This window comes from Sciurus vulgaris, assembly GCF_902686455.1.
Source record: "Sciurus vulgaris genome assembly, chromosome: 4".
Taxonomy (NCBI): domain Eukaryota; kingdom Metazoa; phylum Chordata; class Mammalia; order Rodentia; family Sciuridae; genus Sciurus; species Sciurus vulgaris.
The window spans coordinates 29,652,776-29,667,133 of NC_136464.1; the positions used below are offsets into that span (position 1 = coordinate 29,652,776).

General features: G+C 43.0%; 1 protein-coding gene across 13 annotated transcripts in view; it reads right to left on the reverse strand.

Moving 5' to 3' along the window:
• Window positions 1-14,358, reverse strand: part of CNNM1 (cyclin and CBS domain divalent metal cation transport mediator 1) — a 56,535-nt gene that overhangs the window by 13,901 nt on the left and 28,276 nt on the right. For 4 of the 13 annotated variants that reach the window (XM_079137823.1, XM_079137820.1, XM_079137815.1 and 1 more), the window contains exons 4-6: window positions 13,270-13,439; window positions 11,424-11,523; window positions 10,924-10,971 (exon numbers count right to left, since the gene is read on the reverse strand). In XM_079137823.1, coding sequence (XP_078993949.1) covers window positions 10,924-10,971; window positions 11,424-11,523; window positions 13,270-13,439 — 318 coding nt within the window. Of the gene's footprint in view, window positions 1-670; window positions 6,166-7,582; window positions 7,646-7,972; window positions 8,808-10,923; window positions 10,972-11,423; window positions 11,524-13,269; window positions 13,440-14,358 lie in introns of those variants that run through there. The other 9 variants (XM_079137821.1, XM_079137814.1, XM_079137822.1 and 6 more) reach the window with 7 other exon arrangements.

Below are 14,358 nucleotides of genomic sequence, written 5' to 3' on the forward strand. Positions count from 1 at the left end.
TTGCTGGTGTTGATTCCTGTGAGGAGCCAATACTACTCCCTGTGACCTCTTGAATGAAGAGCTGGGGCCTTTGTTTCCACCCCCAGCAGCAGGCAGAGGTTGTCTACTGCCTTTCCTGGATCTTGTTTTCAGGTTAGGTGCAAGAGGACTCCAAATGCATGACGTGCTGTGAGCATGGTTTGCTGTCCCAGACCATGAGCCCCTCTACTGTGTTGACATCCTGTACAATCCCTTGACAAACCTTATTTAGAAAAGGCCAAGGCCTTAGGTTTGCCTACCATCTGTCCCAGCATGGACAGCCACTTTTTGCTGTGGAGATACATTGTAGTGGGATCAACTCAAGGCCTGGCCCAACATTAGCAGGGCCTGGGACAAGAGTACAGAAGCCCAGAAACCATCTTGATAAATATTTACAAGTTATAAGACACATTAATAATAAACGGTTGAAACATTTTATCCTTGTCCACAGCAACCTGTAAGGCCAGTTGGTCTCCCTGGAGTTTTGTATTTGAAAAGAGGGAGCACTTCCCCTGGCCCTAGGGTTTCTGGACTCACTATACCCCAGGACTGTTTGGGTGGGGAATTCTGGGATCCCAGGTATCTGAAACATGGAAGCAGGAAGAACATAGGCTCGGTGTGGCACATCCGTTGGCCCTGTGAACTCTTTACCTCACCTGGAGGGACAAGACTGAGAAGGGCTAAAGTGGGGCCCTTGGAAGTGTGGGTCTGGGCAGGGCTTGTTCTTGCCCAGGCTATGTATAGACTGGGGTAATCCATAGGCTTTCTAGCAAAGACCTAATGTAATGTTTTTACATTTTTAAGACATACTTTTTGGGACAGTTCAACTAACATGTTGCTTGGTTTCAAAATGGACTCTGTGAGCCACCCTCCCCAGGATCAATGGAAGAGAAAGTGTTGACAGCGACCCTAGAATTATCTCAACCGTGGAGCAACCCCAGTGAGAGACTGCAAAACAAACCCCTCTACTTCCCAACTGATGCCACTATGCACTTCTTTCAAAAACGGGGAATAGGAAGTTGTGTGCCTCTCATAACACAGATTTATTTCAGGGGGTCAAATGAAGAAACAAATTCTTCATAGATTTTGGTCCTTGCTCTTTCAAGATAGAACCTGGGGAATTTAATTCTGTCTCTTGAAACAATGCTGCCATCAATCAAAATACTTGATTAGAGCCTATTTGGAGTGAGTCACGGAGGCTGACAATCTGTTTAGCTGCCAAGCTGTTGTTGTCTGGCAAACCATGTAGCAAAAAGATCAAAATAATAGGCTGATCATTTTCTCATCAGAACCATAATGATCACTGCCTTAATATGATTTAGAACTAAGGATTCCACTTCCATCTTACAATTCTCAGTCAATGTCATTCGCCTATGTGCTTTTGTTAACCCAGAAACCTGGGAGTCACTCTTGACTCCTGCCACTTCCTCAGGCCCATCTCAAGTCCTGCCATCTTCATCTCCAACACAAATCCATCTGATGAATCTCTCTCCAGTCAAATCGAGTTTTCATCACCTTCACCTGGACCCTAATCTTTTACAGTAGTCCCCCTGATCTGTGGGGGATACATCCCAAGACCTCCAGGGGATGCCTGAAACTGCCAATAGTACCAAACCTGATAAATGCTCTGTTTTTTCCTATACATACACACTCATGATAAAGTTCAATTTATAAATTAGATATAATAGGAGATTAGCAATTTTCTCCATTTATTAACCAATAAAATAGAACAATTATAATAATTGTCTATGATGAAAGTCATTTAAAACTTGTGAATTGTTTATTTCTTGAATTTTCCATTTAATATTTATGGACCTTGGTTAACTATGAGTAAATGAAATTGTGCACCGGGAAACTGTACATAAAGGGAACCACTGTGATCTGTTTTCACTTCAGCTGTCAGAATCATATTATTAAAACACTAATTATCTTCCAGTTATCTCTGTATAAACCCAAACTCCTTGCTGTGGCCCCTGAAGGCCCCAGACCTGGTCCTTGCTTTCCTCTTAGCCGCCCTTCCCCTCTCCTGCTTTGCTCTAGCCCCCTGATCTTTGGGCCTCTTGAACCATACAAGCTTCTCCCACCTCAGCAGATGCCATTCCCCTGTACCCCCACCTGCTGCCAAGGCTGCTTGCTTCTTAGACCTTCACTGTCACTGAAAACGTCACCTTCTCTGAAGACCTTGTCTGGCCACCCTTTGAAGATTCCCCTGTTGTCTTCTTTCACTGCCCCTGTTCATTCCTTCAAAGCACCTTTCACAAGTATTAGTTGATTACACATTTGTACTTATATGTCAGGTCTGCTTAGTTTTAAATTCTATGAGGGCAGAGACCCTGTCCTTTCTGATCAGCATCAACGCATATCCAGTACCTAGAGCAGTGCCTGACCTGGCGGAGGTATTCAAGGAAAATGTATGGAATGAACAAATCTGTTCCTTTGAGGAGTCTTAATATAGAATATAATTTTCCCTTTGTTTTAAAAAAGGTTTCAGAGCTCTCAAGTCATCCTGGAGTCAGAAAGCTTTTCTCTTCAGGATACAGACATTCTGGGGAAACTGACCTTTCCAAGAAGCTGGGGTGGGAGCAGGACACCAGAAACACAGCTGTACAGAGTTAAATTGTGTGTAACCAGAATCCAAGAAGCCTCAGGCCTTGGCCCAGTAACTTGAGGGGGAGGCCACAGGAGGAGGACTCTCTGTTTGTTTGTCTGTTTAAGAATAGCTTGTAAATCAGGGGTCCTGGAGTTGATGCAGAGGGCCTGCTTATCCACAGGGGGACCTGACCCTCCTCCAGAGTGCTCGAGGACTGATAGGACGGTACCAGTGACACAGAGTATATAGTGAAGCACCAATTTGGGTAGGTGGTGAGGGTATTGGGCAAACGGTGCACTCCAATCCTGTTCCTGGTGACTTGGAAACAGATTCATGAGTTCTGGCTTGGCTAGACACATTTTTGAGTATCTAAATTGGTGGCTGGTTAAGAAAATCAGTGCTCTTTCCTCCAGGTTAGCTGAGGAAGTGGGCAGGCAGTCTTGCAGGAGAGCAGCTTCTTTGGCATGTGAGTGGAGTCTGGAAAAATTGTACCTTGACCCAGTGGGTTTCAACTCAGTTTGGTCATAACCAAGGGGAGAGGACATGAGCAGAGCCTGCGGATTCAGTAATCTGAGAAAGCACCATCACACCTTTATCCTCCACTTTGCCTTCCTAGACATGGGATTCACATACTCCATACCTGCTGCTCCATATCCATGTCCCTAACATCATGATTCAAGACTTATTCAGGGGGGATGGCAGGGAAACAGCCCTGTTTTATCTACTAAACTCTTTCCATCCACAGAAACTTCTTCCTGAATCACCTCCACTTCTTGTTGGAAACCGAGGTGACAACTGCATCCCCATTCCCCACAAAGCTCTCATTGTCTCCTGGGCACCCAGAGCAGATAGGCCATCTTGCTGCGCTCATGAAGAACTCACAAATCAAACATAAGCTATGTCCCTTTTGTGCTAGAAGAAAAAACATGTTTTTTTTTTTTTTTTAAGTAAATACACTACTGAAGATTTATTCATAAATCTCAGAGGGTTTCCAACACCAAAAGATACAACTTTTTTATGAAGGTTGGGTCTATATAAGAACATTTTAAAAGAAAAAAGAACCTTCATTTCATGACAAAGAACGTCTCGGCTCACCCGAGCATTGTGCAAGATCAAGGTCTCGTGTCCCAGAGCCTGACATTCCTCAATAGGTAGGATGCTGATGACTCGGCAGTTTGTAATTGTGCACATACACTCAGAGGTCTCTGAGCAAGGGAAATGGAAATGGAAATGCTTTTAATAAAAACGGAGAAGAAATCAGTAACAGACGAGTGTCCCAGCAGCATGGCAAACTAGTTCAAGTTGTATAATTCCCCTTGGCATTTTCCAAGAGCAGAGAGGCACAGCTTGGGGGAGTGAAGCAACAAGGAAAATCCTAAGTAGACTGCAAGGATTTCTGAAAGAAGACAGATCAAACAGCGATTCATAAAACCCACCACAGGACTTGTCAATAGAAGGTAGGCCAGGCAGCCAACATGTCCCTGGCATGCTCTTGCTCTTACAATAGGCCTTCGGGTTGGCTCTGGTGTGACCGGGTGGAAGGGAGCAGGATTTTCTGCTCTGGACCCCCAGCTGCTGTGGAGGTTTGGCAGATTGATTCCTGCAACCTTTGGGGAATCATTCTGCAAGATATAGGTGTCCTGGCTGGCAGCTTGAAGTTACTGAGGTTACTGTTGAAGTTACTGGGGTAAAATTGGGGGAGGAGCAGAGGAGGGAATGGAAGAGGATTTCACACTGGAATTGAGGCCAGATGGAACCTCCTCTCACTCTGCACTAATATGCAGGGGCCCCAAAACTTAAAGCTCTGGGATTCTTGTTTCACTTGTGACACCTTTATTAGGGATTCTTCACAACCCTCTCCAGGAAATAAGACCCAAAACACAGAATTAGAATGCCCGACTGCCCCTTTAAGTATGAAGATCTGAGGGGAAAGAAGGGCCCAGTGACTGCCTGTCTACCTCTTTTGAAGCATCAGTGAGGGATAAGGGGGCACAGCTTCCTTTGGTCATGGTCACTGTGCCATGGGCCATCTGTGTTCTTCGAATCAGAAGGGGTGTTTAATTACACGGGCTTATAAGAGAACAAACTGGGATTATTAAAATTCATCATTCTGTAGTAGTATTCAACATCAGACAACCAAATGCCCAGAACCAGGCCTCTGTCAAAGCTCAATGTGAACTCAGCAAGTCAGCCCAAGTTATGATCCCAGATGAACTTGCTCACGTTACACGGAGTTTAATGGTTCCCAAATGTTTACTGCGCAAGAGCCAACCCAAAGGAATATTTCCACTTGCCACATTTTGCAAAGTAGAAAGATTATTTTTAGGAAGTCCCTGTATGTTCATGAAGAAACTTCCATTATCTTTGATCTCAGAGCACATTATAGATGGACAATTGATCATTGAAAAAGAACTCTTGGTTCCCACATCTCTCCTATATCTGTGTTTGTGGGTTTGGAAAGATTGTAATGGGGAACTCAACATGATCACTACCATCAGGAGAAGAAATAAGAAATAAATCTGGGGAAAGGGAACGCCAATCAGAAGTTTCATTTTAAAATGAAAGCCCTTACAAAGTTGGCTAATTACATGACACTCTGGAGGTAATCCATAAACTACTCAGTTCTCCTTATTCAAACTCAGGGTCAAATAGAAAAGAATGCCCTATTGGTAATGATGTGCAATCACACACTCATTATTTTTGCAATATTTGGTGCAGGAACCCCTGGTCTCAATCCATTGTAAGCAGCATATTCATTAGCACGGCTGAAGCAAATAAGTCACAGCCCTCTAGGGGGAGCAAAATACCTATATTCAGAGGTGCAACAGGTCCTAAGCAATAGGGGTGCAGGTTCTCAAGCTTGGATTTTAGTCTTCAGCCCTCTTTGTACTTACTACACATACTTCATGACCCAAAGGCTTACTTTCTGAGTTTGTTTCTTTAGTTACTATTTTCCAATAATAATTCTTGCATAACTCCCAAGGTGGCTGTGGGGGTCAAATAAAATAATAACAGATTTCATTTTAAACTTGAAAATCTTATTAATTTCTGGAATCTGTCTTTTTTCCTGTGCAGATGGGGTTACAACCCTACTTCTTGGTTTTTTCCTGTTGTACCCAGCACCCTGCAAAGCTGAACCAAGAACAGAGAAAGGCTGACCTTGCTCTCACCTCTGTACCCAGGGTTTCTTAATGGGTTGAATACCCACTGTACAAAGACTGGGGGGAAGGTTTGACTCTGTCTCCAGTCAGAGTCAAAGAAGACTCAGCCCCTCCTGGGGGAGAAGGCACAGCAAGAATGAGTCATTTTAATCTGTCTGACACTAGGTTGCCATGAAGTTTGTCATAATAAGTACTAATGAACTAGAATTAACCTTTCTTAAACTGAGTAATTAAAATTAACAGGTCATCTGGTTAACTGAAAGTTAATTTAAAAGGAAAATACAGCCAGGCATGGTAGCACACACCTGTAATTACAACTGTTCATGGGGTGGAGGGAGGCAGGAGGATCACAAGTTCAAGGACAGCCTGTGCAACTTGGAGAGATCTTGTCTCAAACTAAAACATAAAAAGTACTAGGGATATAGCTCAGTGATTGAGTGCCCCCTGGAGCCAATCCTCAGTACCATGAGAAAAAAAAAAAGGAAAAAAGAAAAAAACTGAGAAAATCTTAAAAAGGGAAATATGTCCCTGCTTTGATCCTTTTAGTTGAAAATCTTTAAAAAATGTGTCCCCTGTGGAACATTCACAGCAAACTCTTGGCATTCTCTGAGATTCACCGCATGTGAAGGATCTTGATGGTCCATGATGTGGTCATTTCTAATTTTGCTGGCATGCAGAAATAGACCACTTAGCTGGTAAGAACGCCAGACTGGCATCTCACATCAACTGTACTACCTGGTATTCATCATGAAGGCATGAGCATGGAAAACTTTATTTTTTAGTGGAAAATCACCATCAAGTGAAAGAGCAAAGTTTGGTGAAATTTGAGAAGGTGGTTAACTTGTCTTGAACAGATAAACATGGTAACCAGATGGTTTTTGATGGAAAAATGTGATTTTGGAAAAAAAAAAAAAAAAGTGAACATAAATACTTCTGAGGTTGCCAATAGGGGGGTTTAAGGTCTCAGGACATAGCCCTTTACGATGTTCAGGGTCTACAATCCAGACAGCAAAACATAACTGTATTCTTCATGTCTGAGGGTGTGATGGCACACTGGGTAAGGGACACAGATGTAGAGACGATAGGAAATGGGACTGCATTCTAGCAGCTGGGTAATTGAACAAACAATCCCTGCTTTGGTCATTACTTGCTCTGTGGGCCTAAGAGAATAACCTCTGGAGAAGAAAACAATATAAACAGCTATTTGTTCAGATTCATTACATTCTATTTAACCACTGAGTTCCCATGTAGCTCTATGAGGTTCTACTTGATTAAAAAGAAAACAGCAATCTTAATTAACATGAGAGGTTAAACCTAATGAAAAGATGTTTTGTAATTTTTACATATAGCATCCTGTGAGCAGAGTCAGGGGGAATATGACCATCCTGTGGTACACTACTGGGAAAAGAGGAATGGGTTAGCTCAAGGCAGAGATCACATGGCAGAAAAAGAGGTAGAAATAAAGCATAGTGTTCCATTATTTCTTCCTCTTTTTTTTTATTTTTTTATTTTTCCTGCTGTATTCCATATCCCTCCACTCTGCAGTCAGAAAAGTGATAAGGAAAAACTCACACTATCCTCATCCCCACCATTTTCCATGTACATACACCCTGGGGAGGGAAATGCATAAATGATGCTGTTGAACTAGAAATTCCTGGGCTGTGTGTGCAAATGATTGTTATTTGCATACTGCAATATGCCCTAGTGGTGGGAGTGCCTATTGGGAGAGACTAGATCTCATGCAGGACAGGAGAGCAAAGGCCTCCTGCAAACTATATTGGATCTGGAGACCTGAGACACCATGCATGTTTACCTGGGGAGCCTGCCAGAGAGTCCCCTCTGCTGAAGGCGAAGGTACGAGACACAGAGACGGGCACTAAAGAATCAGGGGCCAAGGATATGTGAGTTGCGAAGGGGAAGATAAACAAAAGGAGAGAGACAAAGAGCAAAGTGGGTAAGACAGTCTGTTCCTGAATCTTCACAACATCACATTTCTCTGCAAAAAGAATCTTGCCTCAGAAATCATGGGAACTGCATCTGCTTACAAAGCCACTCTCCAGACAGACAGGAAAATAAAATGGACTTTGCTAAAGGTCTTCAGAAAAAATGTGCAATAACCTCAGAGGGAACCAGAGATGCCAATGACAAGCACTGACAGCCCCCGTGGGGAGTGTGTAGGCAGCATTCTCTCTCAGGTGCCCACCTTCAGCCAGCAAACATCCTGGGAGCCCAGCACTGCATTCCATGGGGCTTCCCAGGTGCCTTGTGCATCCTTGCACAGCATTCAGAAGCCTGAAAGCCAAGTGCATACTCCTGCTAGGGCCATCTGGGAGGAAGTTATGTGCTCCCTCGGGGTCACAGTGCAATAAGCAATTGCATATTGTTAGAGAACAGGGACAAGGGAAGGGCAGCATTCTAGTGTGAATGCTGCATTAATGTGAATCAACTTGATGAATTAAATCTCAGTCACTTCTTAGCAAATACAAGTGCTCTGAAGCACCAGTCTATCTCCTTTTCCTTCTCTCTCTTCCTAGTGTCAGAAATGGTTCTTGCTGGCTATCAAATGGTCCTAGGTGGGGTAGAGAGTGTAGCAACTTCCAGTCCTTTCCCCTCCTTGATCCTCATCAATTGGAGTTTCTTCCTGAGAATCTGTCTTCACCTGTCTTATCTGATTGTTCCCAGAGTCCCTTCCAAGGAGTCAAACAAAGTCAGTCTGCAGGTGGAGGCACACAGAAACAGTTTCTGAGGCCTTATTTCCTACACGGCAGGTTTTTATCTGAAATTACTTATCCATGCAGGGCAGTGGGAAATGGGGCTTTATGCATCCAAGATAATTATTAATTCTAATGTGAAGTGTTAATTAGACACACTGGAGTAAGAAACCCCATAGCTTCAAGAAGTATCATAGTTCTTGAATTAAGAGCATGTACCACCAAACAGGATACGTGTTCTCTGCCCTCCCGCACCTGTTCTGGCTGCCCTGAGCTCAGGCAAGGTTCCTTCAGAGTCAGGCTCACTCTCTATGGTCTCTTGGATTGCTGGAAATCAGAATCAAGATAAAGGAGACAGTGTGGATTGTGTTCCCTTCACCCCACCCAGGAAAACCAGAGAGAATTCCTTGTAACCTCAGTTCAACATAGGTCATAGGGCCAGTGTTCTGGTAAATTCTTTCTTTTACTTCTCACCCTTGGAGGTTTTTTAAGCTATAGGCTAGCATCAAGGGTGGGAGAGTTTGCTAGGTAAACACATTGCAAGTGTTTACTGCCCTACAGTTTAGGATTAAGCCATCCTTCAACCTAAAAGCTAAGGTTCTGGGCCAGTAAAAGACACTGCTGGACATGGGATGTGGGTGGCTTTTGCAATTATTTCACAAGTCACTTCCCTAGCAGGAAGGGCTTGGCGGAGGGTGGAAAATGTCTCTCTTTACCCCTATTGGCTAATATCATTTCTTTTTGCTCTGGAAGATTTATGAAGATGCTCAGGAGCATGGGGAGAGAGTTTAATGCTTCCCTTTACTTAACGGGTTTTAAAGGAGAGAGTAGTGTTGGGAGTTTACTCTTGTCTCACTGCTAAGACTGAGGATTTGACAGAAAGAATTAGAATCAGGAGGTAAGGAAAGGAGGAAAAAAGATCTTCTTACCAAAAAAAAAAATTTTTTTTTCTTTTTCTTGGCAGTGCCAGGGAATTTTTTTTAAAGACATTTCAATTTAAAGGTCATTTAAATTGGGTGGATTGAAGCCCCACAAATCTTTTTTTTTCCTCAGAGTTCCTATCTCTTTTGTCTTCTGGAAGACCTAGAACAGGGACAACATTTCTAGGAACATATTAGAGTTCCAGGAACAGTTTGTAATGTGATGGATGGTGGAAATCTCCTTTTGAGAAAGAAACCTGTTCCTCACCCATCTGGCATTTTTATGCTGAGTACTGATGCTTCCTTCCTCAATCTTGATTGAGAATTGTTGACTTTCATAAGAATAATTATGTACCTTTTTATTTATTTATTTTTAACAGATTTTCAACTCAAGTTCTTAGGTGTGGCAGATACTTGGACTTCACTTCAGTCATCTGCTGGGCTGGAAAGTGAAATTACATGGCCAGTTGTTCCACTATATGGATCCAGAATCTGTATTTCATTGTGCCACATGAGCTAGTCAGGACACCAGAATGAATCTAGGTAAGGTGCCAACTTGCTGAGTAATCTGGAGCTAGTCATTTTTTTAGTTTCTCTCCTTCTAAAATGGCATTTACCTTTCTATGTTCTGGGGACTATGATATCAAACTCTGGGATTCTCTAATAAATCCTAATATAAGGCATATGTAAAATCTTTGTTATGATGAGAGGAAACAAACATCCCATTTGGTATTTAAGTGGCCACTGTAAAAACTAACAGGTGAATGTAATGCAAAATTCAGACTAGTGAATCAAAAGGAAATCTAGAGAAAGAATTCTTTCTGGACCACACTTCTATCACAATAAATGCCATGCTCTCGAAACACATGTGCAATAACTGTACACAGGAAACAGCAAGAAGTTACAGCACAGAAGGTGCAGAGCAAACCAGCCATCAACCCTGTGCCAGCTCCCCCCCGCCCCTGCCCCAGCAGCATGCAAGGCCAGCTGGCAGCCATCTTGTCACCAGCTGAGAGGTAGTGAGCAAGGAAAGAGAAGCAGATAAGCAACATAATGCACCAGCCTGAGATTTACACCCCCAAATCTCACAGTCACTTCTTACTGAGGACAAACGCCACAAGACAAAATAATGGCACATGAGGGTTTTCAAATAAAGGCCAGGGTGAATTATCATTGCAGAGAAGGAAAAACTGAACCTCCACAAAAGCACACAAGTCACCTGCCTGCAATGCCTGGCAGGTGGCAATAAATGGGGCCTCCATCACAAACCTACCCCCTACCACCATTCATTACTTGCATGTGAGCAGAGAAGCCATAGAAAACATTCCAGACACTCAGAACCTGAGCCCCTGTGGTCTGTGGGTACCTGGCAGGAGGCAGTGTTCCTGGCAGAGTATTACAAAGAGGCTGCCAGCATTTGTGTTAGCCCAGCCCAGGCTCAAAGTGCTTGGTCCAGGTCCCCAGAGTAGGCTGAGGCAGGACCACGATGGGAAGGACGAGGAAGGGGTTTGAGAGATACATACGAAAGACAGAGGATCCAGTCAGACTTCCAACCTTCCGCACGTCATTATCTAAGGACAGAAGGATGCAGTGGGTTTCAGAGGCAATTCAGAAAACACACCTTCTTATGGGAATCTCTACTTCCACTCCACACCCCATGCCCCCAGTACCAATTAACCCTGTAAAAACCAGGCAAGCAAAGGGAAGTTAGGAAACAGTATAAAAAAGCAAAATAAACTTGTCTTTCACACTGAAAATTACCACTCTCCATCCCCAACACTTGATAATGTGATGGCTTTTTTCCAACTTAGTTTTTTCCTTACTTATTTTTTTTTAAGCACAAAGTGAATGAAAAGTGATTCTTATGCACATTTTTTGGAGAGGAAAATAAAGCTTAGTAAATTAGTGGCTTGTCCAGGGTCTGTGGCAGGAGTCAAAAGAGGAGTCAAGACTTGAGCCCAGATGATTTTTCTATGACATTCCATTGCTTCCCCAACAAGCTATGGCTTGGAAACTGGAATACCTGAGCAAGCAGTGGTCATGATGGCTGGGACACCATAGTAGGTAAAGGCTCCATTCTCAAAGCGAAGGCCTTCCTTACCGACCTCCACTTCCACTTTACCCTGGAGAAAGAAGGAGTGTACTGAGGGTGTGTATTATGTAGGCTGGTGCATTATGTTGCTTCAATAACAAGTAGGCTTTTGCTTTTATCATGGGGCAATGTTAATTCTATCCAGATTTATGCTGCAGAAACAGTACCTCCAACTTTGGTGGTTCTTTGCAGTAAACTCATTACTTCATTATTCACAATGGACCACCCAGTCATGAATAACCAAGCTGTTCGTGCATACAGTAATGACCCTCCCATGACACAGGTCCAAGCACTAGCCAAAAGTCAGAGCTCCATAAACATTCCCCCAACTGGGTTAGTCTGAGATTAGACCATTTAAAAAAAAAAAAAAAGTCTTATTGAGATAAAAATTTAATCTTGTGTGAAACTTTTTGAATTAATTATAGATAATGGTTTTGGCTAATCTGTAGTGTATAATGTGTTGATGGACCTGATACTGTTATATGCACCGCATGGATTCTTATTCAACTGACCCCCACAGTCCCATGGGATCTAGACCATTTTTATCCCTAGTTTACCAATGTATCAATTTTGAGGCTCAGAGAAGTTAAATAACAGTCAAGGTTAGTTAGAAAATGGCAACATTGGAATTTTAAAGGCAGATCTTTCTAATTTCTGAGCCTACTCTCTTGCTACAAGTTTTATTCCCTTCACATTTTATTTGAAAACTAAGATTTTTTTTTTTTTTTTTTTTTTTGCAGTGCCGGGGATTTGAACCCAGGGCCTTGTGCTTGCAAGGCAAACACTCTACCAACTGAGCTATATCCCCAGCCTGAAAACTAAGATTTTTTTTATTAGTGTAAGGCAAAGGTTGTGTGTGGTATTATGTGATGTACACATTGTAACGGGACTCATCTCAGTTGCCAACACTGAAGAATGTGACTCCATTTTTGTAAAAGGTCCTTTTTTTGAGCCTATATAGAAAGATATTTGAGAGGCAAATGATAGTGTCAGAGCAGAGAGGATAAGATGGATCATAACAAAGGGAGGTAATTTCTAAGTGCACGTGAAGTTTATCAAGTTCTCAAGACCATCACCGTTTTTAGGGTCCATATGATTCTGTTGGGAAGAGACAGGAAATCAGAGACAGAGTTCATGGTGCGGCCAGGACAGGGCACCTACAGTGTTCCAGTGGGACCACACCTGACACTTACACAAGACAGATCTGACCAAGGGCAGAAAGTGATCATCCTTGAATAAATACTGGGAAGATGCTGAGCTTATTTCACTTGGTCATCTTCTCTCTTCCTGGTCCTCTGAAGGGGAGAATATTCAAAACGTGGCATAGAGAGCGAATGTGTCCCATGTCCCTCCAGAGAGCGCAATAAGGACCAGTGTGGAAGTCAGAAACAGGGAGATTTCACCTTCACAGAGAAAGGGTTTAAATAAGACTTGTCTAAAGTTCATGAGGCAGTGAACAGTTTCACTTGGGGCATAAATCAGAAATAAGGAGATCCCTGGAATTCTGCAGTTTCAGAAGTTCAGAAGCAAAATCCCACCTGAAACATCACTGAGTGGTCAGACCAAAGGTCATCAAAGATCTCGCCTCTCCCAGGACACCAGTCTTCTCTGCCTCGGCCCCTCCTGTAGGTCATGCGGAAATGCTTGCCCCAGTGGCCTTGCTCTCATGGCAGCCAGCCAAGTCTTGGCACCTGGCATGGAGGAAGGCAAGCCATTCCCCTTTGCTCTGCAGATGCCTTCCTCTTGCACTTACAAGTTCGCTGACTTTGTGACTCACCTGTAGAAGCAGCACAAAGTAGTCCACAGGGCGGTTGCGCTGGTAGAGGTAGTGTTCTGGGGCCTTCTTGTTCTTCTCATCAAACTTCAGCTCCTGGATCACGTTGGGATGTTTCAGGAGCCGGAGTAGGATCTTCTCCGAAAGGTACAGAGACTTAAAAGGCTCCACTTCTATGAGACAGCGGAAGGTAGGGAGGAGTCAGCACCTACCATGCCCTGCCCACTTCAGCAGTGGCAGCTGGAAGGAGTCAGAGTGGACGCAGCTGAGTTGGTGCAGAATACCCCTTCAAACCCCTGGGTACCAGGCTGGTGTGGCTTCTGTGATTCCCTGGGGATGAGGGATCCTAAGCCCAAGTGTGCATCTCAAGCCCTTCCTCATGCCTTCTGGAGACATGTGTCTCTGCAACCGCATCTCAGGAAAAATAGGTCACCATTCTGGAAATATGAGTTTGTTATTAATTTTCTCCTGGATTTTTATTTAAAGTTGGGCATGGATAACTAAGCCATATAGAGAACAAAGACCTTAACGCTGTCATAGAATGAAATACAAAGAATTTATTCTGACTTATTTGCATGACATTTGTCTGATAAATGAAATGAAATCCAAGTTAATAGGGACAGGTACTTATTTAAATGATAGGTTGTCAATAAGGTGAAGCATCATTGCATCACATTTACTTATTAATAGACATTATTATATATTTATTATTTAGCATATTATTAGATTATATTAAACAGATATGGCTGCTTCGCTCTGGGAAATTAGCCTGTGGTTGAAAGAAATCTGTATTCAGAACTGGATCACATGTTGAAAATTTGATTTTCAAGAAGCCCTAAATTAAAATTTTCTACTTTTCAGCACCTGGAATGGTACTTGCTAACATTCACTGTATACTTAATAAATCTATGCTGTATTAATGAACACTGAACTTAAGAGATGGATATGCTCATTCTAAGTCAGCACATGGATTAGGCACGGCTGAGAAGTTCAGAGAGTTCAAAGGCAATTTTTAACCTTCCTCACAAGGAGTTTATATTTAGCTTCTCACTCAGGACAGTGAGAAGCATCTTGTCACCCTACAGAAGGCAA